The sequence below is a fragment of the Hyperolius riggenbachi genome, chromosome 4 (genome assembly GCF_040937935.1).
Source record: "Hyperolius riggenbachi isolate aHypRig1 chromosome 4, aHypRig1.pri, whole genome shotgun sequence".
NCBI classification, from domain to species: Eukaryota; Metazoa; Chordata; class Amphibia; order Anura; family Hyperoliidae; genus Hyperolius; species Hyperolius riggenbachi.
Genome location: NC_090649.1, coordinates 169065255 through 169091638, shown reverse-complemented (window position 1 = coordinate 169091638; position 26384 = coordinate 169065255). Strand labels below are relative to the sequence as shown.

At 45.1% G+C, this 26384-nt stretch overlaps 1 protein-coding gene across 1 annotated transcript in view; it reads left to right on the top strand.

Moving 5' to 3' along the window:
- The window catches only part of SI (sucrase-isomaltase), a 328081-nt gene that overhangs the window by 286094 nt on the left and 15603 nt on the right, over window positions 1-26384 (top strand). Inside the window, exons 44-46 of the mRNA XM_068280942.1 lie at window positions 20138-20194; window positions 23426-23550; window positions 24774-24862. Coding sequence (XP_068137043.1) covers window positions 20138-20194; window positions 23426-23550; window positions 24774-24862 — 271 coding nt within the window. The remainder of the gene's footprint in view (window positions 1-20137; window positions 20195-23425; window positions 23551-24773; window positions 24863-26384) is intronic.

Here is a 26384-nt window from a genome sequence, read left to right as displayed (position 1 = left end):
AGCTTCTGTTTGGGTTCAAGGTGCGTTTGTAGTTTCTGGGGGGGGCTCAGCGCACCTCTGATTGGAGGCCATTCGGAGGCGGCCTGGTGTTGCGCTGATCCACCTTTTGCGCAATTTTCAACCTTATGATATTGTTGGGGAGTTAAGAGCATTCGCTTAGGCCCGGTTCACACTTGCGGTTGTCTGATCCGGTCAGGTTGCATCAGGTGTTCATCAGGATGCGATCCGGATCCGTTTGGCAAAAGTTAGTACAAACCAAATAAAATGTTGGGGTCTGGGAGGTCAGCAGAAGGGGGACCTGTGGAATCAGGCCCTCCGCTGTTTAGCACTCGCCTCCACCTCCGACATGCTGCCAACATCTCCAGCTCGTTTAAAGTCACTGCTGCTCCACTCCAAAATGCTTGCCCATGTGTCCCCATCCAAACTCGCCGCAACAATCCGCATAGGAAGTGGGGTAGAACATCCGGATTTTTAGCCAGTGTGTTGTGCGCTCTCCGGTTCTCATTACTTTGTATTGGCCGGATGGTGCAGTCCGGCTCCGCCCCGGGTACGGCTGCCGGAGGAGCCGGACCAAAAAATAGCGCATGTTGGGTCTAATGCCGGAGTCCGGATCCGGTCCGGATCTGGCCCGGACGAAACGGACGCATGTGAACGCACGCATAGGCTTTCATTGCTATGCCGTGCATCCGTTCCGTCCGTCCCGCATGCGGTCCGGCTCCGGCACGGCGATTCCGGACGGCGCCCGCTAATGTGAACCGGGCCTTAGAGGAAAAATACAGGATGTGGTAGAAAAAATATCCCTTTGTCAAAAGAGTTATTGCACTTAACCTTTAACCACTTAACATCTCAGTCGTTTTCAGCTTATGCATCCAAACAATGTTCACCTCCCATTCATTAGCCTATAACTTTATCACTACTTATCACAATGAACTGATCTATATCTTGTTTTTTCCGCCACCAATTAGGCTTTCTTTGGGGGGTACATTTTTCTAAGAGCCACTTTACTGTAAATGCATTTTAACAGGAAGAATAAGAAAAAAAATGAAAAAAATCATTTTTTGTCAGTTTTCGGCCATTATAGTTTTAAAATAATACATGCCTCCATAATTAAAACCCACGTATTGTTATTGCCCATTTGTCACGGTTATTTCACCATTTAAATTATGTCCCTATCACAATGTATCGCGACAATATTTTATTTGGAAATAAGAGCATTTTTTCCGTTTTGCATACATCACTATTTACAAGCTTATAAAAAAAAAATAGAGAGAAATATTTCATCTTTACATAGATATTTAAAAAGTTTAGACCCTTAGGTAAATATTTATGTGTTTTTGTTTTTTTTATAGTAATGTTTTTTTTGTTTTTTTTTATTAAACATTTTATGTGGGCATTTTTGGGAGGGTGGGTTTTAAAAGTGTTTTATTTGGGGAAATATTGGTGTATTGTAATGTTTTTGGGCATTTACATGTAGTTTTACATTTTGGCCACAAGATGGCAATCTCGATTTTTTTTACATGACGTCACTCTAAGCGTACAATGTACGCTTAGAGGGACACAGCTTCAGAAAGAGCGAAGCTTCCGAGAGAAGCTGTCGCTTTTTCAGCGGGGGAGAGGAATCAATGATCGGGCTCCCCAGCCCGATACATTGATTCCGTGGCTACCGACTCCGCGGCCGGGAGTGCGCGTGCACGCGCGTGATCGGGCGCGGGAGCGCGCCTGTCCTCCTTGACGTTTTTATACGTCAAGGAGGACAAAGTGGTTAAATTACTGTAGTTTTTTTGCCTTGTTCACAATATGCTTTGAAATATTGCAGATAATAGCATTTTTTGTTTTGGAAACAATGTACAGTGGGATGCAAAAGTTTAGGCAACATTTCCTGTATAATACGCTGTTTGTTATGATAAAAAATGTCAGTTAAATATATCATATAGGAGACACACACAGTGATATTTGAGAAGTGAAATGAAGTTTATTGCATTTACGGAAAGTGCACAATAATTGTTTAAACAATTAGGCAGGTGCATAAATTTGGGCACCACAAAAAAGAAATGAAACCAATATTTAGTAGATCCTCCTTTTACAAAAATTACAGCCTCTAAACGCTTCCTGTAGGTTCCAATGAGAGTCTGGATTCTGGTTGAAGGTATTTGCCATTCCTCTTTACAAAACATCTCTAATTCATTCAGGTTTGATGGCTTCCAAGCATGGGCAGCTCTCTTTAACTCACACCACAAATTTTCAATTATATTCAGGTCTAAGGACTGAGATGGCCACTCCAGAACGTTGTACTTTTTCCTCTAAATGAATGCCTTAGTGGATTCTGAGCAGTGTTTAGAGTCATTGTCTTGTTGAAGGATCCAGCCCTGGCACAGCTTTAGCTTTGTCACTGATTCCTGGACATTGGTCTCCAGAATCTGCTGATACTGAGTGGAATCCATGTGTCCCTCAACTTTCACAAGATTCCCAGTCCCTGCACTGACCACACAGCCCCACAGCATGATGGAACCACCAACATATTTTACTGTAGGTAGCAGGTGTATTTCTTGGAATGCTGTGGTGTTTTTCTTCCATGCATAACACCCAATTAACTCAATGTTAGTTTCATCAGTTCACTGCACTTTATTCCAAATTTAAGCTGGCTTGTCCAAATGTGCTTTAGCGGCACTGTTTGTGCTGTGGGTGGAGAAAAGGCTTCCTCTGCATACAGCATTTCCTTATGTAAAGTGCGCCCAATGGTTGAACGATGCACAGTGACTCCATCTGCAGTAAGATGATGTTGTAGGTCTTTGGTGCTGGTCTATGGGTTGACTGACTGTTCTCACCATTCGTCGCTTCTGTTTATCCAAATTTTTTTCTTTGTCTGCCACTTCGAGCCTTAACCACTTGAGGACCTAGGGCTTTCTACCCCTTAAGGACCGGCCACTTTTTTTCCATTCAGACCACTGCAGCTTTCACGGTTTATTGCTCGCTCATACAACCTACCACCTAAATGAATTTTGGCTCCTTTTCTTGTCACTAATAAAGCTTTCTTTTGGTGCTATTTGATTGCTCCTGCAATTTTTACTTTTTATTATATTCATCAAAAAAGACATGAATTTTGGCAAAAAAATGATTTTTTTTAACTTTCTGTGCTGACAGTTTTCAAATAAAGTAAAATTTCTGTATACATGCAGCGTGAAAAATGTGGACAAACATGTTTTTGATTAAAAAAAAACATTCAGTGTATATTTATTGGTTTGGGTAAAAGTTATAGCGTTTACAAACTATGGTGCAAAAAGTGAATTTTCCCATTTTCAAGCATCTATGACTTTTCTGACCCCCTGTCATGTTTCATGAGGGGCTAGAATTCCAGGATAGTATAAATACCCCCCAAATGACCCCATTTTGGAAAGAAGACATCCCAAATTATTCACTCAGAGGCATAGTGAGTTCATAGAAGATATTGTTTTTTGTCACAAGTAAGCGGAAAATGACACTTTGTCACAAAAAAAAAAAAGTTTCCATTTCTTCTAACTTGCGACAAAAAAAAATGAAATCTGCCACGGACTCACCATGCCCCTCTCTGAATACCTTGAAGGGTCTACTTTCCAAAATGGGGTCATTTGTGGGGTGTGTTTACTGTCCTGACATTTTGGGGGGTGCTAAATTGTAAGCACCCCTGTAAAGCCTAAAGGTGCTCATTGGACTTTGGACCCCTTAGCGCAGTTAGGCTGCAAAAAAGTGCCACACATGTGGTATTGCCATACTCAGGAGAAGTAGTATAATGTGTTTTGGGGTGTATTTTTACACATACCCATGCTGGGTGGGAGAAATATCTCTGTAAATGACAATCTTTTAATTTTTTTTACACACAATTGTCCATTTACAGAGATCTTTCTCCCACTCAGCATGGGTATGTGTAAAAATACACCCCAAAACACATTATACTACTTCTCCTTAGTACGGCGATACCACATGTGTGGCACTTTTTTGCACCCTAACTGCGCTAAAGGGCCCAAAGTCCAATGAGTACCTTTAGGATTTCACAGGTCATTTTGAGAAATTTTGTTTCAAGACTACTCCTCACGGTTTAGGGCCCCTAAAATGCCAGGGCAGTATAGGAACCCCACAAATGACCCCATTTTAGAAAGAAGACACCCCAAGGTATTCTGTTAGGAGTATGGTGAGTTCATAGAAGATTTTATTTTTGTCACAAGTTAGCGGAAAATGACACTTTGTGAAAAAACACAATTAAAATCAATTTCCGCTAACTTGTGACAAAAAATAAAATCTTCTATGAACTCGCCATACTACTAACGGAATACCTTGGGGTGTCTTCTTTCTAAAATGGGGTCATTTGTGGGGTTCCTATACTGCCCTGGCATTTTAGGGGCCCTAAACCGTGAGGAGTAATCTCGAAACGAAATTTCTCAAAATGACCTGTGAAATCCTAAAGGTACTCATTGGACTTTGGGCCCTTTAGCGCAGTTAGGGTGCAAAAAAGTGCCACACATGTGGTATCACCGTACTCGGGAGAAGTAGAACAATGTGTTTTGGGGTGTATTTTTACACATACCCATGCTGGGTGGGAGAAATACCTCTGGAAATGACAATCTTTTGATTTTTTTACACACAATTGTCCATTTACAGCGGTATTTCTCCCACCCAGCATGGGTATGTGTAAAAATACACCCCAAAACACATTGTACTACTTCTCCCGAGTACGGCGATACCACATGTGTGGCACTTTTTTGCAGCCTAGGTGCGCTAAGGGGCCCAACGTCCTATTCACAGGTCATTTTGAGGCATTTGTTTTCTAGACTACTCCTCACGGTTTAGGGCCCCTAAAATGCCAGGGCAGTATAGGAACCCCACAAGTGACCCCATTTTAGAAAGAAGACACCCCAAGGTATTCCGTTAGGTGTATGGCGAGTTCATAAAAGATTTTATTTTTTGTCACAAGTTAGTGAAAAAAGACACTTTGTGAAAAAAAAACAAAAATCAATTTCCGCTAACTTTAGACAAAAAATAAAATCTTCTATGAACTCGTCATACACCTAACAGAATACATTGGGGTGTCTTTTTTCTAAAATGGGGTCCGTTTCTGGGGTTCCTATACCACCCTGGCATTTTACGGGCCCAAAACCGTGAGTAGTCTGGAAACCAAATGTCTCAAAATGACTGTTCAGGGGTAAAAGCATCTGCAAATTTTGATGACAGGTGGTCTATTAGGGGGCGAATTTTGTGGAACTGGTCATATGCAGGGTGGTCTTTTAGATGACAGGTTGTATTGGGCCTGATCTGATGGATAGGAGTGCTAGGGGGGTGACAGGAGGTGATTGATGGGTGTCTCAGGGGGTGGTTAGAGGGGAAGATAGATGCAATCAATGCACTGGGGAGGTGATCGGAAGGGGGTCTGAGGGGGATCTGAGGGTTTGGCCGAGTGATCAGGAGCCCACACGGGGCAAATTAGGGCCTGATCTGATGGGTAGGTGTGCTAGGGGGTGACAGGAGGTGATTGATGGGTGTCTCAAGGTGTGATTAGAGGGGGGAATAGATGCAAGCAATGCACTGGCGAGGTGATCAGGGCTGGGGCCTCAGGGCATTCTGAGGGTGTGGGCGGGTGATTGAGTGCCCTAGGGGCAGATAGGGGTCTAATCTGATAGTAGCAGTGACAGGGGGTGATTGATGGGTAATTAGTGGGTGTTTAGGGTAGAAAACAGATATAAACACTGCCCTTGGGAGGTGATCTGACGTCGGATCTGCGGGCGAACTATTGGTGTGGGTGGGTGATCAGATTGCCCGCAAGGGGCAGGTTAGGGGCTGATTGATGGGTGGCAGTGCCAGGGGGTGATTGATGGGTGGCAGTTCCAGGGGGTGATTGATGGGTGGCAGTGACAGGGGGTGATTGATGGGTGATTGACAGGCGATTGACAGGTGATCAGTGGGTTATTACAGGGAAGAACAGATGTAACTAATGCTCTGGCGAATTGATAAGGGGGGGTCTGAGGGCAATCTGAGCGTGTAGGCAGGTGATTGGGTGCCCGCAAGGGGCAGATTAGGGTCTGATCTGATGGGTAACAGTGACAGGTGGTGATAGGGGGTGATTGATGGGTAATTAGTGGGTGTTTAGAGGAGAGAATAGATGTAAACACTGCGTTTGGGTGGTGATCTGATGTCGGATCTGCGGGCGATCTATTGGTGTGGGTGGGTGATCAGATTGACCGCAAGGGGCAGGTTAGGGGCTGATTGATGGGTGGCAGTGACAGGGGGTGATTGATGGGTGGCAGTGACAGGGGGTGATTGATGGATGATTGACAGGTGATTGACAGGTGATCAGTGGGTTATTACAGGGAAGAACAGATGTAAATATTGCACTGGCGAATTGATAAGGGGGGGTCTGAGGGCAATCTGAGCGTGTAGGCGGGTGATTGGGTGCTCGCAAGGGGCAGATTAGGGTCTGATCTGATGGGTAGCAGTGACAGGTGGTGATAGGGGGTGATTGATGGGTGATTGATGGGTAATTAGTGGGTGTTTAGAGGAGAGAATAGATGTAAACACTGCGTTTGGGTGGTGATCTGATGTCGGATCTGCGGGCGATCTATTGGTGTGGGTGGGTGATCAGATTGCCCGCAAGGGGCAGGTTAGGGGCTGATTGATGGGTGGCAGTGACAGGGGGTGATTGATGGGCGATTGACAGGTGATTGACAGGTGATCAGGGGGATAGATGCATACAGTACACAGGGGGGGGTCTGGGGGGGGGTCTGGGGAGAATCTGAGGGGTGGGGGGGTGATCAGGAGGGGGCAGTGGGGGAGATAAAAAAAATAGCGTTGACAGATAGTGACAGGGAGTGATTGATGGGTGATTAGGGGGGTGATTGGGTGCAAACAGGGGTCTGGGGGGTGGGCAGGGGGGGGTCTGAGGGGTGCTGTGGGCGATCTGGGGCAGGGGGGGAGAAATCAGTGTGCTTGGGTGCAGACTAGGGTGGCTGCAGCCTGCCCTGGTGGTCCCTCGGACATTGGGACCACCAGGGCAGGAGGCAGCCTGTATAATACACTTTGTAAACATTACAAAGTGTATTATACACTTTGTATGCGGCGATCGCGGGGTTAACATCCGGCCGGCGCTTCCGTATAGCCGGCGGGATGTTGCGGCGGGCGAGCGGTGACAGGCGCCGGCGGAGGATCGCGTCACGGATGACGCGATCGCTCCGCCCATGCCCTTAAATGGACCGCCGCCTCTGTGGGTGAGCCGGTCCTTCAGGGCTCCACTTCCCGGCCGCCCCTGTGCGTTAGGCGGTCGGGAAGTGGTTAACTTGAACTGAGCCTGTGGTCTTCCATTTCCTTAATATGTTCCTAACTGTGGAAACAGACAGCTGAAATCTCTTTTTGTATCCTTCCCCTAAACCGTGATGGTGAACAATCTTTGTCTTCAGGTCATTTGGGAGTTGTTTTTGAGACCCCCATGTTGCTACTCTTCAGAGAAAATTAAAAGAGGAGGGAAATGTACAATTTGACCCCCTTAAAGTAATGGTCCTGCGCAGCACCGTTCTGATCACGTCGGAGAGGCCACGTGACCCGTGCGGTGGAGCGCAGAAGAAGCCGACCCGGAACCTGACCTGGCGAGGTCGGCTGTGCCAGCGGAGAAGACCGGGAGCCACCGGAGCTGCGGCGAGGGCACAGGACGGCTGCCATGGGCTGGAGGAAGCCCCAGGTAAGTGGATCTTCTTTTTTTCCCCCAGCTTGGATGTTTCCTTTAAATACTCTTTCTCATAATTTGATTCACCTGTGTATGTAGGTCAGGGGTCACTGAGCTTACCAAGCCAATTTGAGTTTCAATAATTAGTTCTAAATGTTTTGGAATCAATAAAATGACAACAGCGCCCAAATTTATGCACCTGCCTAATTTTATTTGTACAATTATTGCGGACTTTCTGTAAATTCAATAAACTTCATTTCACTTCTCAAATATCACTATGTATGTCTTCTATATGGTATATTTAACTGACATTTTTCATTGTAACAACCAACGATTTATACAGGAACATCATGACGATTAACAAGGTTGCCTAACTTTCGCATCCCACTGTATATTATGTGTACATGTAAAAAGGGCAACACAGTAATTTGAGCACCAGGGAAAGCCCCTAGTACTAAAATTATTAATATTCTACTATTGGAAGGTGGCTAATTCTCATGGCTGTTTCTATGGCGGTGCGGGGCGTGCCGCCGCCCGGGGCACTGCTGGGAGGGGGGCGCGGTGATGGAGGGGGAGCCGCAGCCGCGGGGAGGGCAGCCCGCCCTCTCCCTCCCTCTCCCCGGGCCGCCCTCCATGCGATCCCCCCTCGGATGGAGTGCAGAGTAATGCGCAGGGAAGCGCTATAGAAAACTACTCACCTCGCTGGCTCCAAGCGCTGCTCTCTCGCCGCCAGTCTCCCCTCTCTGCCTACACGCTGATACACACACACGCTGCTAAACAGGAAGCAGCGTGTGTGTGTATAGCAGCGTGTAGGCAGAGAGGAGACTGGCGGCGAGAGAGCAGCGCTTGGAGCCAGCGAGCAGGGCCGGCCCGCCCATGAGGCGGGGTGAAACGTTTGCCTCAGGCGGCACTTCTGCGGGGGCGGCACCCGCCCGTCCGTGGGTGTGGAGGGCCGCCCGAGCTGGAGGGGATAGCGGGCAGGAAGGGGGTATTGGGCCTAGCGGCGGGGAGGGGGGTCGGACCCCCCCCTCCCTCGCCTGGGTCCCCCGTCCTCCGCTCCCCTCCAGCTTGTTAGGTCGCTGGCTGGCTGCAGCTATAAGAGGCAACGGGCTGGGATTACTCACCTTCCTTGTTCCAGCGTGCGCTCCACTGACGTCACTTACTGCGGCTCCGCTACAGGCCCCCTGCTCCCAGCATGTCATGTCTGGTAACTGCGAGCGGCTGCTGCAGCAAGTGATGATGCCAGCCAATCACAGAGGAGGGTGAAGCCAGTGTCAGACTGAGCCAATGGGAGGGCGGGATTTCCCCCGGTAGGCCCCACCCCAAAGTCCCGACGTGGTGCATACAAAGACACGGCCAGGCTGGCTGCCGTCCAGCTAAGGCGGGTCTGGGAGGAGGAGCTGCAGGTAGCATGCTGGGAATGGAGGAGGCCTGGTGCTGCTGAAGATGGAGGAGGCAAGATGACTGAGGTGATGGGCTGGCTCACCCAGCCAGACCTCAAGAAGAGAAGTTTTCAATAAAGATCGCCTGGCCACGGAAAGAAGCCCCGCCCACCACTCCCGGTAAGCCCCGCCCACCACTCCCGGTAAGCCCCGCCCACCACGTCCGGTAAGCCCCGCCCCCACACAGCACTTTGGCCTAAATCCTAGTGTCTCTCCGTCCCCCAGCACCCACACTGACCTCCCAGAACCTACACTGACCTGACCTCCAAGCACCCACACGGACCTCCCAGAACCTACACTGACCTGACCTCCCAGAACCTACACTGACCTCCCAGAACCTACACTGACCTCCCAGAACCTACACTGACCTGATCTCCAAGCACCCACACTGACCTCCCAGAACCTACACTGACCTGACCTCCAAGCACCCACACTGACCTCCCAGAACCTACACTGACCTGACCTCCAAGCACCCACACTGACCTGACCTCCAAGCACCCACACTGACCTCCCAGAACCTACACTGACCTCCCAGAACCTACACTGACCTGACCTCCAAGTACCCACACTGACCTCCCAGAACCTACACTGACCTGACCTCCAAGTACCCACACTGACCTCTCAGCACCCACACTGACCTCCCAGAACCTACACTGACCTGACCTCCAAGCACCCACACTGACCTCCCAGAACCTACACTGACCTGACCTCCAAGTACCCACACTGACCTCTCAGCACCCACACTGACCTCCCAGAACCTACACTGACCTGACCTCCAAGCACCCACACTGACCTCCCAGAACCTACACTGACCTGACCTCCAAGCACCCACACTGACCTCTCAGCACCCACACTGACCTCCCAGAACCTACACCGACCTGACCTCCAAGCACCCACACTGACCTCCCAGAACCTACACTGACCTGACCTCCAAGTACCCACACTGACCTCCCAGAACCTACACTGACCTGACCTCCAAGCACCCACACTGACCTCTCAGAACCTACACTGACCTGACCTCCAAGCACCCACACTGACCTCCCAGAACCTACACTGACCTGACCTCCAAGCACCCACACTGACCTCCCAGAACCTACACTGACCTGACCTCCAAGCACCCACACTGACCTCCCAGAACCTACACTGACCTGACCTCCAAGCACCCACACTGACCTCCCAGAACCTACACTAACCTGACCTCCAAGCACCCAGACTGACCTCCCAGAACCTACACTGACCTCCCAGAACCCACACTGACCTGACCTCCAAGCACCCACACTGACCTCCCAGAACCTACACTGACCTGACCTCCAAGCACCCACACTGACCTCTCAGAACCCACACTGACCTCTCCCTGCACCCACACTGACCTCTCCCTGCACCCACACTGACCTCCCTGAACCTACACTGACCACTTAACACAAGCCTTCCCATCACTACACCTAACACTAACCTCACTGTTGCACAAACTGAGGTGACACAGAGGGAGACACTTTTTTACTGCGTCGTGCTGTGCGTGCCACTTTCTTTGGAGCCATGCACAGTTTTTGACGCTACGGGCACGGGGGTGGGGTGGCTATTGAGCGGGCTCAGCAGCCAGTGGGTGGGCTTGGGAGGGGGGGGGGCAGGCCTGATGATGTGCGAGGGGCCCCAAAATTTCTGATTTTGGCCCTGGCGCCGGCACCCGCCTCTCCATGGACGCTGGGGCCGCCCGCCGAGCTGGAGGGGTAGCGGGCAGAAAGGGGGTATTGGGCCTAGCGGCGGGGAGGGGGGTCGGACCCCCCCTCCCTCGCCTGGGTCCCCCGATCTGCACTCCTCCTCCAGCGTAAAGTACCAGCCAGCGTGCATATGACGAAGAGGCAACAGGCGGGGGAAATCACTCACCTCTTCCGCGTTCCATCGCCTGCTCCACTGACGTCACTTCCGGCAACGCCGCCCACTGTATTGTAAGTGGACGGCCTTGCAGGAAGTGACGTCAGTGGAGCGCACGATGGAACGCGGAAAAGGTGAGTGATTCCTCCGCCCGTTGCCTCTTCAACATATGCGCGCTGGCTGGTACTTTACGCTGGAGGAGGAGCGCAGATCGGGGGACTGAGGCGAGGGAGGGGGGGGTCCGACCCCCCTCCCCGCCGCTAGGCCCAATTCTCCCTTTCTGCTAGCTACCCCTCCAGCTCGGCACCCCCCCCCCCCCACGGCTGGGGGGGGGGGGCGATTTTTTCTAATTTTGCCTCAGGCGGCAAAAAGTCTAGGGCCGGCCCTGCCAGCGAGGTGAGTAGTTTTCTATAGCGCACTCCGTCCGAGGGGGGATCGCATGGAGGGCGGCCCGGGGAGAGGGAGGGAGAGGTCGGGCTGCCCTCCCCGCGGCTGCGGCTCCCCCCTCCAGCATGGGGGGCACCTACCTAACCTATCCTGGGGGGCACCTACCTATCTAACCTATCCTGGGGGGCACCTACCTAATCTAACCTATACTGGGGGGCACCTACCTAATCTAACCTATACTGGGGGCACCTACCTAATCTAACCTATACTGGGGGGCACCTACCTAATCTAACCTATACTGGGGGGCAGCTACCTAATCTAACCTATACTGAGGGGGCAGCTACCTAATCTAACCTATACTGAGGGGGCACCTACCTATCTAACCTATACTGGGGGGCACCTACCTATCTAACCAATACTGGGGGGCAGCTACCTATCTAACCTATACTGGGGGGCAGCTACCTATCTAACCTATACTGGGGGCAGCTACCTATCTAACCTATACTGGGGGCACCTACCTAACCTATACTGGGGGGCAGCTACCTATCTAACCTATACTGGGGGGCACCTACCTATCTAACCTATACTGGGGGGCACCTACCTATCCTATATTGGGGGACAGCTACCTATCTAACCTATACTGGGGGGCATCTTCCTACCTAGCTAGTCTATACAGGTGACAACTATACTGGCTACCTATATTGGAGGCACCTACCTAACTAACCTATACTGGGGGCATCTACCTATCTAACCTATGCAGGGGGCAACTATTCTGGCTACCTATTTTAGAGGCACCCACCTAGCTAACCTGTACTGGGGGCACCTAACTAACTTATACCGGGGACGCCTGCCTATCTAACCTATACTGTGGGCAACTATACTGGCTACCTATACTGGAGGCACCTACCTGGCTAACCTATACCGGAGGCAACTATACTGGCTCACCTATGCCTGGCTACCAATACTGGGGGGACCTATAGCTGGCTACCTATACTGGGGTACCTATTCTGGGGGAATCTATACTGAGTGCAACTAGACCTGGCTAACCTACACTGCGGGCACCCATACCTTGCTTCGGGGGGGGCGCAATTTTTACACCCTCGCCCTGGGTGCATTTTAGCCTAGAAACTGCACTGCCAATTCTGATAAAGAATATTGGTTATTTTTACAGCCACAACATGCATTGATATTTATCATCTAACCTTACCTCTTCTCACACTAACCTTCCCTCTACTGAAGCTAACACTAATTTACCCTCGGCTCAATCTCCATTGATATTTATAATCTAAACTTACCCTGTTCTCACACTAACCCTCCCTCTACCGAAGCCTAGCACTAACTAACGCCCCCATCCACAGTTATTGCCCATATCAGCTCCGCCTACTGCCGCTAAATACTCCCTCTCCTAGAACTGTTTTTATTAGGGCCTGCCCACAACTTAATTATGTAGTGGTAGCCACTATAGCTGCAATTAACTTTGCAGTCTATCCAGAGCCCATTTTACTGAACGGCAGCTGGTGCCCAAAATACCTGCTAGCGCTTCATAAATAATGGTGAGATTATTTGGACTACTTGGGCGCCCGCATGCAGCATATCTACATCCTGGCAGACTTCATCTCAGCACCTGAGTCGTAGATATATGCATCTCTGCCATGACCGCTCGCTCATGCGTGCACTCCCACGCTCGTTATCATCGCCAATGGTGAGCAGTGAAATCAGTCGATCTAAGCCACCATATCAATGATCGCTGGCTTCAATGAGAAGCCGCGTCGTGAAAAAAAAACCCCAAAACCAAAGTTGCCCATCCATGCATTATTTCCTGTTCACGTAATATTAGTATGCTAACAGGAAAATACTGAGTGAGGACTTCTTGTAGCCAAATAGTAAAATTACACCTACAGACATTAATTTTAATAAAAAGACCTACAACTACTTTTAAAATGAATTCCTTAGCTCGAAAACTCTCCCATAATTTCCTAAATAAATCTTATTTTTTTAAAAAAAGGTAATTTAAAAGAAATACATAAATAGTTACCTTAGGAACTGAACTTTTTTTTAATATGTGTGTCAAGAGGGTAAATTACTGTTATTTTTTAAAATATGGGCTTTTAATAAGTGAAGAACGCAAAACTGAAAAAATACACCTTTATTTTCAAATAAAATATTGGCACTATACGTTGTACTAGAGAAATATTTTAAATGTTGCAATAACTGGGACAAATGGGCAAATAAAATGTGTGTGTTTTATCCACAGTGGAACGTTTATTTTAAAACTGTATTAGTCGAAAAGTGAGAAATAATGATTTTTTCCCATTTTGTTCTCATTATTCCTGTTAAAATGCAATTAGAATAAAATAATTCTTAGCGTAATGTACCACCCAAAGAAAGCCTAATTGGTGGCAAAAGAAACAAGGTATAGACCATTACCTTGTGATGAGTAGTAATAAAGTTATTGACAATTAAAAGGGAGGAGTGCTGAAAGGTGACTATTGCTCTGGTGCGCAAGGGGAAAAACCCCTTAGTGGTGAAGGACTGTGACCTGGGAAGGATCATGACTTGATCTTTAGGGTGTCAGTTTGGGTTAGGCTGTACAGACATGTCTGTTACTATGGAGGAAGGAGGAGGGACGATGCATGACAGAGCAGCCTCCAGTGGGTGGAGTGAGTTGGTGGAGTGGCAGCACACTGCATTCAAGGGACATTCAGGATTTGGAGATTGCTAAAGGTTTATAATGATGCTTCTTCTTTAGGTGACATTGGGGGAATCAGGGGAATACATGTGCTAGGTTCTCACTAGATTTTACCTGACACTTTATCAGATTTTACATGAAGCTTTATGAAGTCTTTATCAGTTGCCCCTGCCGAGTTTAATCTTGCATGTTTACATACCATTCCAGCAAACGGTGATAAGAAGCTTATGCCAGGTAGAGATCTTGTCTTTAACCACTTGAGGATCACAGTGCTAAACCCCCCTAAAGACCAGGCTATTTTTTTCAAAATAGGCCACTGCAGCTTTAAGGCCTCGCTGCAGGGCTGCACAACACAGCACACTAGTGTTTCCCCACACCCCTTCCTTTTCTCTCCATCAACAGAACTTTCTGTTGGTGGGGTCTGATCGCCCCCCAGTTGTTCATTTTTGTTTTTACAAATATTTATTGTATTTTTTAAAAAAATAAATTAACATATTTTTTTTCTCCCTCTGCCTCCCTCCCACCCCCCGCCAGCCATTCATAGTGATCGGCTGTCATAGGCTTCAGCCTATGACAGCCGATCGCTCTCTTCTGCCCCAGAGGGACAGCCGTGTCACACGGCTGTCCCCAGTACACGGCTGCCATGGATAGAGATAGCCTGAACGGTTCGCATGCAAACACGAACACACAAGTATTGCTGGTTCGCGTTTGCGGTGAACCGCGAACTATGTGCAAATTCGACCCACCCCCTATACTACATCATTAGGCTCAAGTTTGACCCTCTACATCACAGTCAGCAGACACATGGTAGCCAATCAGGCTAGACTCCCTCCTGGAGCCCCCCCCCCCTTATATAAGGCAGCTGCGTCAGCCATTTCCCTCACTCGGTGTGGCTGCTGTAATTAGAGAAGGGAGAGGTTGCTGCAGAGACATAGGGAAAGCTTAGTTAGGCTTTTGTTAGGCTTGTTAGTTTTTTGTGTTTGTTTTTTGATGTGGTTTTTTATTTTTGTGTGGCCCACTGACACTTGCATATACAACCCTGCTGTCAGTTGCAGCTGGCCCTTGCTAATTGCTATACTGTGCAAGGCTCAGCACATTCAGTGATTACCTTTTCACTGCACCTGTGTGGGACAGCTGCATATTTGTGATACCAGTCACTGCATACCTGTTCATGGTACCTGTGTGTGTGACAGGCAGCTGCACAATGTATTGATACCAGTCAATGCATACCTGTTCAGTGCACCTGTGTGACAGCACACAGTGTTATATTGTATACCAGTCACTGCATACCTGTTCAGGGTACCTGTGTGTGTGACAGGCAGCTGCACATTGTATTGATACCAGTTACTGCATACCTGTTCAGTGCACCTACGTGACCGCACGCAGTGTTAAATTATATACCAGTCACTGCATACCTGTTCACGTTACCTGTGACAGCAGCACATTTGTAATACTAGTCACTGCATACCTGTTCACGGTACCTGTGTGTGTGACAGCTGCACATTGTATTGATACCAGTCGCTGCATACCTGTTCAGTGCACCTGCATGACAGCACACAGTGTTATATTATATACCAGTCACTGCTTACCTGTTCAGGGTACCTGTGTGTGTGACAGGCAGCTGCACTTTGTATTGATACCAGTTTTATATACCAGTCACTGCATACCTGTTCACTGCACCTGTGTAACCACACATTGTTGTACCAGCAGTCACCTTTTCACTGCACCTGTGTAACCACACATTGTTGTACCAGCAGTCACCTTTTCACTGCACCTGTGTAGCCGCACATTGTTGTACCAGCAGTCACTGCAACCTTTTCACTGCACCTGTGTAACCGCACATTGTATTAGTCAAGTCAGTGCATACCTTTCACTTCATCCCCCCAATATGGAAAAAACAAGAGGCAGAGCCAGAGGCAGGCCACGAGGCAGGTCTGTTCGAGGTCGCGCTGTCGTGATTTTGTGTGATCCTTGTCGACCAAAATACAGTGTTCAGAAGAAGGCACGTGCCATCAACCCCAATATTGTCAGGACGTAGTTGACTATTTAACACAAACCACCTCATCTTCCTCAGCTTCCACACGGAAGCGTGACATATCTTTCTCTTCCTGCTCTGATTCTGGCACCCCACTTAACACTCCATCAGCAGCCATCACCAAAGTGCCATCATCCCAGGGTTCAGGGACAACTACCTTACAAAGGCACATGATTACAAAGCACAAACTGCAATGTGATGACCACCTGAGGAAAAGCAGCACACAAAAGCAAAGCCACACACCGCAGTGTAAAATACCATCACGCAATTATTTCTCAAAAAAGGCGATACCCAAACTGTACCGTGATGTTGAAAGGCAAGTTGTGTCTGGCACACAGCGTTGAGTCAAGGGTCCATCTGACCACGGATGCCTGGTCTGCAAAGCACGGTCAGGCCTTCCCAAAGGAAGTCCGCACACACAGCATATCTGCCTGCACGCTGTGTGACTGCCTGCTCCGCCACTACCAACAGGGTCCAGGACTCCAGGTGGATTCCTGCCTAATTTTTCTGGCTGCACTGCACCTGCAACAACAAAACAAAAGGCATGTACATGTGTCAATTCCCCTTCGTGATCATTACCTAGCCGCGGTGAAGGGGCTTGCGTATCACAATGAAGCAATAACCGGATTAATGAGTGTGTTGGGGTTGGGGGGCACACCTGACCCAAAAAGATAGATAATAAGGTCATTGCTTCATTGTAGAAAGACCAAATTCGATCAGCTGGATACTCAGTCACTGTTGTTCTGTCATTCAGCTACCTCAGCCCGACCATATGGGCTTGAAAACCGCCATTGCCTGCACTCTCACCATGCTGCGCACCAGTCCAGCATGGCCGTCACTACACAAACAGTTGTTTGCTATGTGTTACACAGGGAGTTTGGTGTGTCAGTGTGAAGTAGTACTCTAATTACACTCCCTGATTGATGTATACACATGCAAGATGTTTTAAAGCACGTTAGGCCTCCAATTTAGCATGCAATGTGATTTCTGAACTTAAAACGCTGCTTTGCGTCAAATCCAGATATTTCCAAGGGACTTTTGGCGTGTATCCCACTACGCAATGCCCTCCTCCAGGTATTAGACCCCTTGAAACCTCTTTTCTATCACTTTTGTGGCCAGCATAAATGTTTCTAGGTTTCAAAGTTCGCCTTCCCATTGAAGTCTATTGCGGTTTGCGAAAGTTCGCACGAACCGAACTTTTGCGGAAGTTCGCATTCGAGGTTCACAAACCGAAAATCGGAGGTCCAAGCCATCTCTACTTTTGACCTATCCTGAACTGTTTACTGCAAAAGAAAAACACAGTACAGTTGAGATAACCTAATCAGAAGTCAGTGCTCTCCACGACTTTCAAAGTAGCAGAGCTCAATGGCTATTTGCATACATAGCAACTGGAGTGTCTTAACTCTTCCTGTACTGGAAGTATTATACTTATGTCTCTGTTCCTAATGCTTTATTTCTTAGCTGTACTACACAACTAATTCATTATATCATATATTTTTTTTGCTTCAGTGTCTCTTTAAGCGTATTCAAAATAATATATTGTTCAATAATGAACTGTTTTTTTTTTTCTTATAACTGATATATAGTGCTTCTGGTCAGTTTACTTTCTAGTGTTTTCATTTTTGTACATGTTACTGCTGTAATACTAATTAGGATGTTGTCTGCAAGATTTTGAAAATGCACACAGATCATTTAGTTGCATCTAAAACATTCCCAAATTGTTGCACCTTTAGTGTTTTTTTTTCTCGATTGGGGAACCAGAAACTAGAGTGAATGGGGCATCATGTGAATGCACAAGGAGGTCATTTTTGCAATACTGTCACTTGCAGTGTGTGATGAGGCATTGTCATGCAAAAGCATGACACTTTTGGAGAGTTTCCTCTATGTGTTTCCTTGATGTTTTTCCTCAGCTTTGCCAATACAGAACAGTAATATGTTGCATTAATGGTTAACCTTCCTGGCGGTAAGCCCGAGCTGAGCTCGGGCTATGCCGCGCAGGAAGATATCTCAGCCCCTGGTGGAGCGATTTGCTCCATTTAAAATGCTGTATGCGCAGCTAGCACTTTGCTAGCCGCGCGTACAGCTTGATCGCCGCCGCTCTGCGGCGATCGCCCGTACGCAGCGGTGCAAGAGGGCCCCCCCCCCCGCCAGAGCCCTGCGCTGCCCGGACCAATGAGTTCCGGGCAGCGCTATGTGCTGGATCGGAGGTGTCTGACGTCAGGACGTCGGCTGACGTCCATGACGTCATTCCGATCGTCGCCATGGCGACAGGAGAAGCCAAACAGGGGAGCGCGTTATATACGCGTTCCCCTGTTTGCTATTGATGCCGGCGACGATCGCACTAGAGGGACACATGCACCCTCTAGTGGTGTTTCATGTAGCTACCACTCTGGTAGCTTTACACGAAACAAAAAAATAAATAAAAAAAAAAGGATTTTTGCCATTTCGCCAGGAGGGTTAAACCCTTTGGGAGGTAGTCCGCGATTAGAACTCCCTTTGTATCCCAGAAAGTAACTGCAATTTGTTTCTGCACTGACTTTTGCACAAGGGAATTATTTGGCCTGGGGAAACCACTGTGCCTCCATTCCCTAGACTGGCACTTTGTCTCAGGATCATAACAGTAGCTCCATGTCTCATCAACAGTTACTTTTGTCTAGGAAACCTGACTCATTTCTTACCACCAATGTCTTTACATGGCTCCTTTTTGGCATGGTTGTGAAAAGTTTTGGGATCCACTTTGCCACCAGCCTTCTCATTTTCAACTCATTGTGGATAATGACACCAACCCTCTCACATGATATTTCCAGATATGTAGCAGTAAATTGGGCTGATATTTGGTGGTCCTCCAAGATCATGTTGTGGATGGCTTTCACATTTGCAGGCACAAAGACAGAGACAAGCCTTCTCACTTTCAACACTGAAATGGACAGTTTTTAAAATTGACAACCCAATGTTTAACTGTTGAATATGAAGGGCCACTTTTACCAAACGTTTGTGACATTTCATCATGGATCTGCTTTGCACCTTTCCCTTGTGGAAACAGGAACTTGATTATGGCCATATGCTCTTCCACATTAAACTTCTTTGGAGGTGCTGCCATGTTCACTTTGGATAAAAAAAGATAAATTAAAATCCTTCATAGGTAGTTGTTTTTGCATAATTAAATATAGACAAATAGGCTAGTACACTCTGCATTGTACAGCTTTCTAGCTCAATTTCTTCTGGGTAAGGCTCAATACTTGTCAGCACCTCCTCATAGTGCTACATAATGTATATTTAACTTGTGATTTCAAATAGCTATTAGTGTTCATTCTGAGTGACAGTTCAGCATACTTCACACATCACCACAGCAAGGTGTGCATTACCACAGTAGCACAGGTGCCTTTATTACCAGTGCTACCTCTGTACTAGATGGGATTGGATCAATGCTACCCCAGTACTAGTAACAGTAAAATTGCCATGTGCAGGGAGCCACATGTTACTGCACTAGGTCCATTGACATTAAGCTCATTCAAAATAATATAATGTTTAATACATGTTTTTTTCCTTATAACTGATATATAGTGCTTCTGGTCAGTTTACTTTCTAGAGTTTTCATTCTTGTACACATTACTGCATCACTGTAGAGGTAATCACAGCCAGTTAAATGAGTAGAAGTAGAAATAATCACAGAGATGATAATTTTGTTGCAAACAGATTGGATTGGACCAATCACATGCAATTGCTGCCGCCTGCCAATCTGGATTGATCCTATTCCAATTTTTAAAGTATTTTACTTAACTTTGCTGCTTCATATTTTGAAAATAGCAAAATGCAGTTAGTTTGAACGTTTGTGTTATTCCTACAAGTTTTAATGTGAAGCTAAATTGGGGAGGATTCAGCACAAGTTGCAAAACATGTTTTTATTTGTCAAATGCTAGCAAGAGACATTATAAGAATTAATGTTTTGCCTGACATACCTTGTGACTAATGCATGTAAGAGTTACAAGCTACTGTGAAAATATAATTTAGACATCTTTCTTCTGTCCTAGGGTAAAAGAACAGTAGATGCCTATTTTCCAAATACAGTCTGGTACAATTACCATACGGTAAGTGGGATGTGGAGTAAATGGTTCATGAGTTAAGTTTACTTTTTTTTTTTAAATAAATCTGTCTCAAAGGCATTTGCAGTTGTCTAAATCAGCACTCTAAGATTGCTATCACTATGAATTTTTGCTATTTGACATTGTAGGAAAGTATTCACTTTGTAATACTTTTGTTGTCTTTTTCTCTCATATTTTCATTTTGGCTGTGTTTTATCATCAATTGACCTGGCTGAGAATAAGTTATACCCTATCTACTACTCAATAGAATGATAAAAGTAAAAAAGAAAATAAAAAATAATATTATTAATAATAATAATAATAACAAAAATCAAATAAAGTAGATCAGGTAAACCTCAACCTGAATGGGATCATTTATTTGATCTACCATATTCTAACAGTACATATTAGGCAACGTTTGAGCAAAACATTTTTTTTTGTGGTTTTCCACTAGCTTTGTACTGCATAAACCAGTAGAAAGATACGCAGCCAGCAACTGCCACTCCCATCCTAGTACCTACTCACCAATGCCTTTCACGTATGTATAGTGCAACAGCCGAATGACAGCTCACCCTGCTGCTGCTCAAATTCCCCCTCCTAATCATAGCAACTTGGAAGGAGAAGTAATTTGGGGGCAGGTGATTACTGAAACCCTGAATTACCCTTATGCGCCTGCACACTGTACCTGTAAGGATCTGTGCATGCAGATGCTTATCAAGGCAAAACAGGAATAAGAGATCACTTGTATGGAAATACTGAGCTCTGCACAGATTGGATTTAAAGATGAATGAACGTGTTTATTTACAGTGCAAATTAACATGTATACACATACAAACAATATGCATGCAATCGTACAATATGACCACAGTGCCCCGATATAACCCTGACTAGCTAACTAACTAATATTTACAATAAATATGCAAAGACACGGGACACACAATATGTACAATAGCAGCACTCAGGAACACGGATCACACAATATATACTGTAGCTGCACATAGGAACCTGGATCAAATAATATATACAATAGCAGCACACAGGAACCTGGATCACATAATATACAATAGCAATAATAATACAATATATACAGACACGTATCAGCAGAATCAGCACACAGGAGACTTGTCTTACAGGCCAGGATCAATGATCAGAATATCAGAAGTATGCAGACAGTGGGCAAGAGAGTAGTCAGACAAAGCAAGAGGTCAATACCGGGAGATCAATACAAAATACAGGAGGCAAGGAGCTAGGAGCAAAGATGGGTGACCAGAGCACAAGGCCTACAGCACAAAATGATCTAGCAATGTTCTTCTGCTAGAGGCAGCCTTAAATACTGCACAATGGTCTGGTGACGGTTCACAGAGTTCCAAAGATGAGATGAGACCTCTGCTGGTGAACAGTTCATGTAAAGTCCATAGTGTGACACCAGCAGCTGAGCACTGAAGCCACCTGCTTTGCTGCGTTTCCGCCTGTGTGGACAAGTCTAACAGATCCTTACTACAGTAAGGGACAGGGGCATAGGAAAACAAGTAATTTATTGTACATTTTAGTCAGGGACAGATATACACCTTATATGTATGTATTTTACATTTTTTTTGTGATAGAAGACTTTTAAAGAAAAACATAGTTTCTAACTGTTCCACACAGGCACTCACAGACAAATCTCTAGCGTAGTTATACTCTAAAGGTTCCCATACATGGTACATTTTTTTAATTAGATAATTTAGTTTGATTATTCTTTTAGATCGAATAAAAATATTTTTTTTCAACATTTCTGTTCATTTTTCTTGATTGAAAAAAAATATTCTTTTCAACTTTAATTTGATTTGATCATTTTAGTAAAAAAAACCAGGAAAATTGAATGTTTTTATTGTACCATGTATGAGTACCATAATGCAGTGTCCCCAACCCTGTCCATAAGGTCCAGCAATAATGCATGCTTTTTAGAAATCCTCAAGGATAAATCAGCTCTGCTGAGACCCTAATTACCACAATTGTGAATGTGTGTGGTTTCCAGCAGAACATGTGCTGTTGGTGGGCATAGAGGACATAATTGGGCAACTCTGGGCTAATGTGTCAACCAGAGTATAGGACCAGTCTTGAAAAAACCAACTAACTCCGTATGTTTTTAAAACGTGGGGGAAATACTAGAGTGTCTGAAAGAAACCAACACAAACACTGAGTGAGCATACAAACCCTATGTAAAAAAAAAATACTGGCCAAGATTCAGACCTGTAACACCAGTGATGCATGGCAAGAGTGCTATCCACAACACCACTATTTTAATGGTCAATGACCATCCAGCATCAATGTTGGAGAGATCTCACTGCTAATGTCTTCAGGTCCTACCTAAATAACTTCTGAAAAAAAACATTTCTACACTGAACAATTATATAGTTAAAGAGGTTTTTTTTTCAACAAAAATGTGGTTTCCTTCTTTTTATAACCCATACAATTATCGTATTTGCTTTTGTGCACAAGTATTCATATTCATTTAGATATTATAACTTCCCAAAGTTTAGTTAATTTACTTTGAAAGCTGCTGGTGCATTTTATTTATAACTGTTGTCATTCTTTTTATATGCTGGCAGCAGTTATTTCTGATCTGTTTTTCACTTCAGCACTCATCAGCTGAAGTCCTGCACAGCCAGAGAATGTTTACATAAATGTATCAAGTAAAGAATGTGTACACAAGATAAGCTTATAAGCAGTTCGGATGCGGTGTTTCCCTGCAGAAGAAAGAGTCAGCCCTGTGATGTAACCCTTTGAATGCTGTTTTACTAAAAAAAAAACACATTGTGTTAGTATAATATATGCTGTAAATAATCTTTTAGAGCAAAGACGAAATTCTGGGTTATATTCCGCTTTAATTTACATATTTAATAACTGATTTTATACATTATAATTGTTTCTCAAAACCAGTACTTTTATTTCCTTACTGACTGAAATAAAGTTGCATTGAAATAATGCTAAAGTCATTTACAAAATAATATTATTACGTTTTTTTATGTTGTATTTCTTTAGTGAGCCAAAGTAGATTCACCCTGTCAATGGGAAATGCTTCAAGCACCCTTTAACTATCTTAACCTTTTGTTCATTGTGGCTTTATACATTATAATTGTCTCCTACAATTACTACTTTTATTTCCTAGCTGACTGAAATAATGTTGCATTGGAATAATGCTAGATTCACTTACAAAATAATATTATTACATTTGTATATGTTGTATTTCTTTAGGGAGTCAAAGTAGATTCACCTGGTCAATGGAAAACACTCGACGCACCCATTGACTTTATTAACCTTCATGTTCGTGGTGGTTATATTTTGCCACAACAGGCTCCTGCGCTCAATACAAGAGACAGGTAATTCTCATTTTTTTTGTACCTTAACCTTAAAAAAACTGGGAAAAATACTCGCTGAACATGTGTTGTTCTGTGCTAGAACACTTCTCTTGTACTGCCTTGGCAAACACAATCTGTCCTATGGCGTTTCTACCAGTGCTACTCGGATACCACTTTTCACTATCTGGATCTAATTCGGATCCGGATACCCAGATATCTGATCCGGGTCGGATATCCGAGTTAAACATTTTCCAATCCAAATCGGATATCCGACCTCAGTATCCGGCCGGATTCGGATAGAAAACGTGAAGTGACCTGAAAATGGCATAAAATGCTTCCAAAAGTCTCTTTAAATGGCACAAACCGCTTTTGGAGGTCTCTCTCTCTCTCTCTCTCTCTCTCTCCCTCTCTCTATAAACAAAGGGACTTCCCATTGCAACCCCCCCCCCTCCCCCCCGCAACTATGTAGCAGGTGAGCAACAGCAGGGTACTAAAACAGCCAGCTATTGTGCTGTTTTATAGGTGTACTCTATTTAAATGAATAAAGAATATTGTTTTTTGCACATTCATGCCTGTCAAATACATTGCCTCCAGTAACTCTGCTCAGATGACAGCCCACACCTGTTCATTTATTAAGTAAATGTGCAGCATCGGTGCATTCCAAGTACAAGGTACACAAGAATACCTTTTATCAAAATAGTTTTTTTTTATTACTTTATATTAATTAAAACATGTAACAATAAATTAAGAAGTACACCCCTCCCGTCTATCATATAACACTTTTTGCCTCCATTCAAGTCTGTATGTGAATTTATGGGAATTTGGAGACCCTGAATTTGGAGCCCTGCTCTTTGAGCTATATTAGTTTTTGCAGAGCACCCTTGTGCAATAAGGATGTGATGCTTTTTCCCCAACTTTGGGGCCAAGGTGGTGGTGGAAATGGCAATGTTGAGGGGACATATGGGGGAGTCTGGAAAGGACATCTCCATATGTCCACCAACCCCAAGGTATATAGTAAAAGAGTAAAATAGTAAAAGTAAAATTGTTTTTTTAAATCATATGTAGTTTTAAAAATAGTCAAAAATTAAAAAAAGTTAAATCACTTTATTTAAATAAATGCAAATGACCAGATCCAGAAGCTTAAGGGGCTAGAAATTGCAGATCAATGCCATACTTGAAAACATAATATTTGTAATAATCATTTCAACAATTAATTACTTTCATTCTGCTTCCATTTTTAAAAGTCGTTTGAATCCACTGAAACTTCTGATTGCCCTTGATGAAAATGAGAATGCCCAAGGACATCTTTTCTGGGATGATGGAGTAAGCATTGGTGAGTACCAAATGTAGTAAACAAGGACTGTCCCCTTATCAGCAATACAGCAGGTAATTACTCAAATGTAAAACACATAAAATGGACCTGAACTCTTGAACAGGACAGAAGAAAAGCATAGAGAAATGCACATTGTATGCATTTAGAGAGTTTACCTTCTCTAATTCGCCCTCATCTGTGATTAATCACAAGTTGTAATTTGATCTCTTAGCTATGTCAGCTGTCTGCCACAGCAGAGCAGCTAATTGGTAAACACAGGACAATATGTCTGCTTCCATGAAAGCAGGAAGTAGACACACTAAAGATTTATTGCAAGATTTGTATCCGCTGTAACAAAAAAATAATTGTCTTTAAAGGTTAGTATGTTGTTGCTTAGCTTTAAGAGCAGAGAGGAAGCTCTGAGTTCAGGTCCACTTTAAATGTAAAGATCTGAAATCTCAAAGTATGTAGATTTAAAAGTTAATTTTTTTCTGATAAGTAGCAGTGTTTGTTTAATCCATGTCAATAACAATGTCATATCAAATTGAAACAATAGAAATATACTTAGAGACACTGAAGCGAAAAAAAAACAACTATGATATTATGATTTGTATGTGTAGTACAGCTAAGAAATAAAACATTAAGATCAGATACATCAGTCTAATTGTTTCCAGTACAGGAAGAGTTAAGAAACTCCAGTTGTTATCTCTATGCAAAAAAGCCATTATCTCTATGATTTTCAAAGTTGTGGAGAGGGCTGTTTTCTAACTTTTATTATCTCAACTGTTAGTTAACTATTTACTTTTCCTCTGGCAGAGGAGAGGTTATTAGTTCACAGACTGCTCTGAAAGAATCATTTTGAATGCTGAGTGTTGTGTAATCTGCACATATTAGAGAATAATAATAATGAAAATAAAAATATGAGAATATTTTCTTTGCTGCTAATCTTCTAGTAATTATTCATAGTACACAACCAATTCATTATATCATATATTTTTTTTCGCTTCAGTGTCTCTTTAAGGATGCACCCAGAATCAATATCTGATTGGACATCACGTTTGACATAAAACTGTATAAATTATACAGCATAGTCCTCTTCCTTGCTGTTTCACAGTGTACTTAATGCAAATGTGTATCTACTATATGTTATAGCCTGAATATACATTGTGCACTTTAACCACTTAAGGACCAGGGCTTTTTTCAGTGATCGGTGCTGCGTGGGCTCTCCAGCCCGCAGCACCGATCAGCAGTGAGCCTTGGCGATCAGACTCCCCCGCCCTTTTTTCCTCACTAGGGGGATGTCCTGCTGGGGGGGTCTGATCGCCGCCGGCTACCCGCGCTTTCCACGGGGGGGCTCTTCAAAGCCCCCCTCCGCAGCGCTTTCCGCCCTCCCTGGCTTTCCCTACCTCTCCCTTAGAATCTGAGCGGCGCAGGACGGATATCCGTCCTGCGCCTGATAGGATAGGCTTCAGCCTATCATATGCCGGCGATCCCCGGCCAATCAGAGGCCGGGTATCGCCGATCTACGTCATGGCACTGCTGC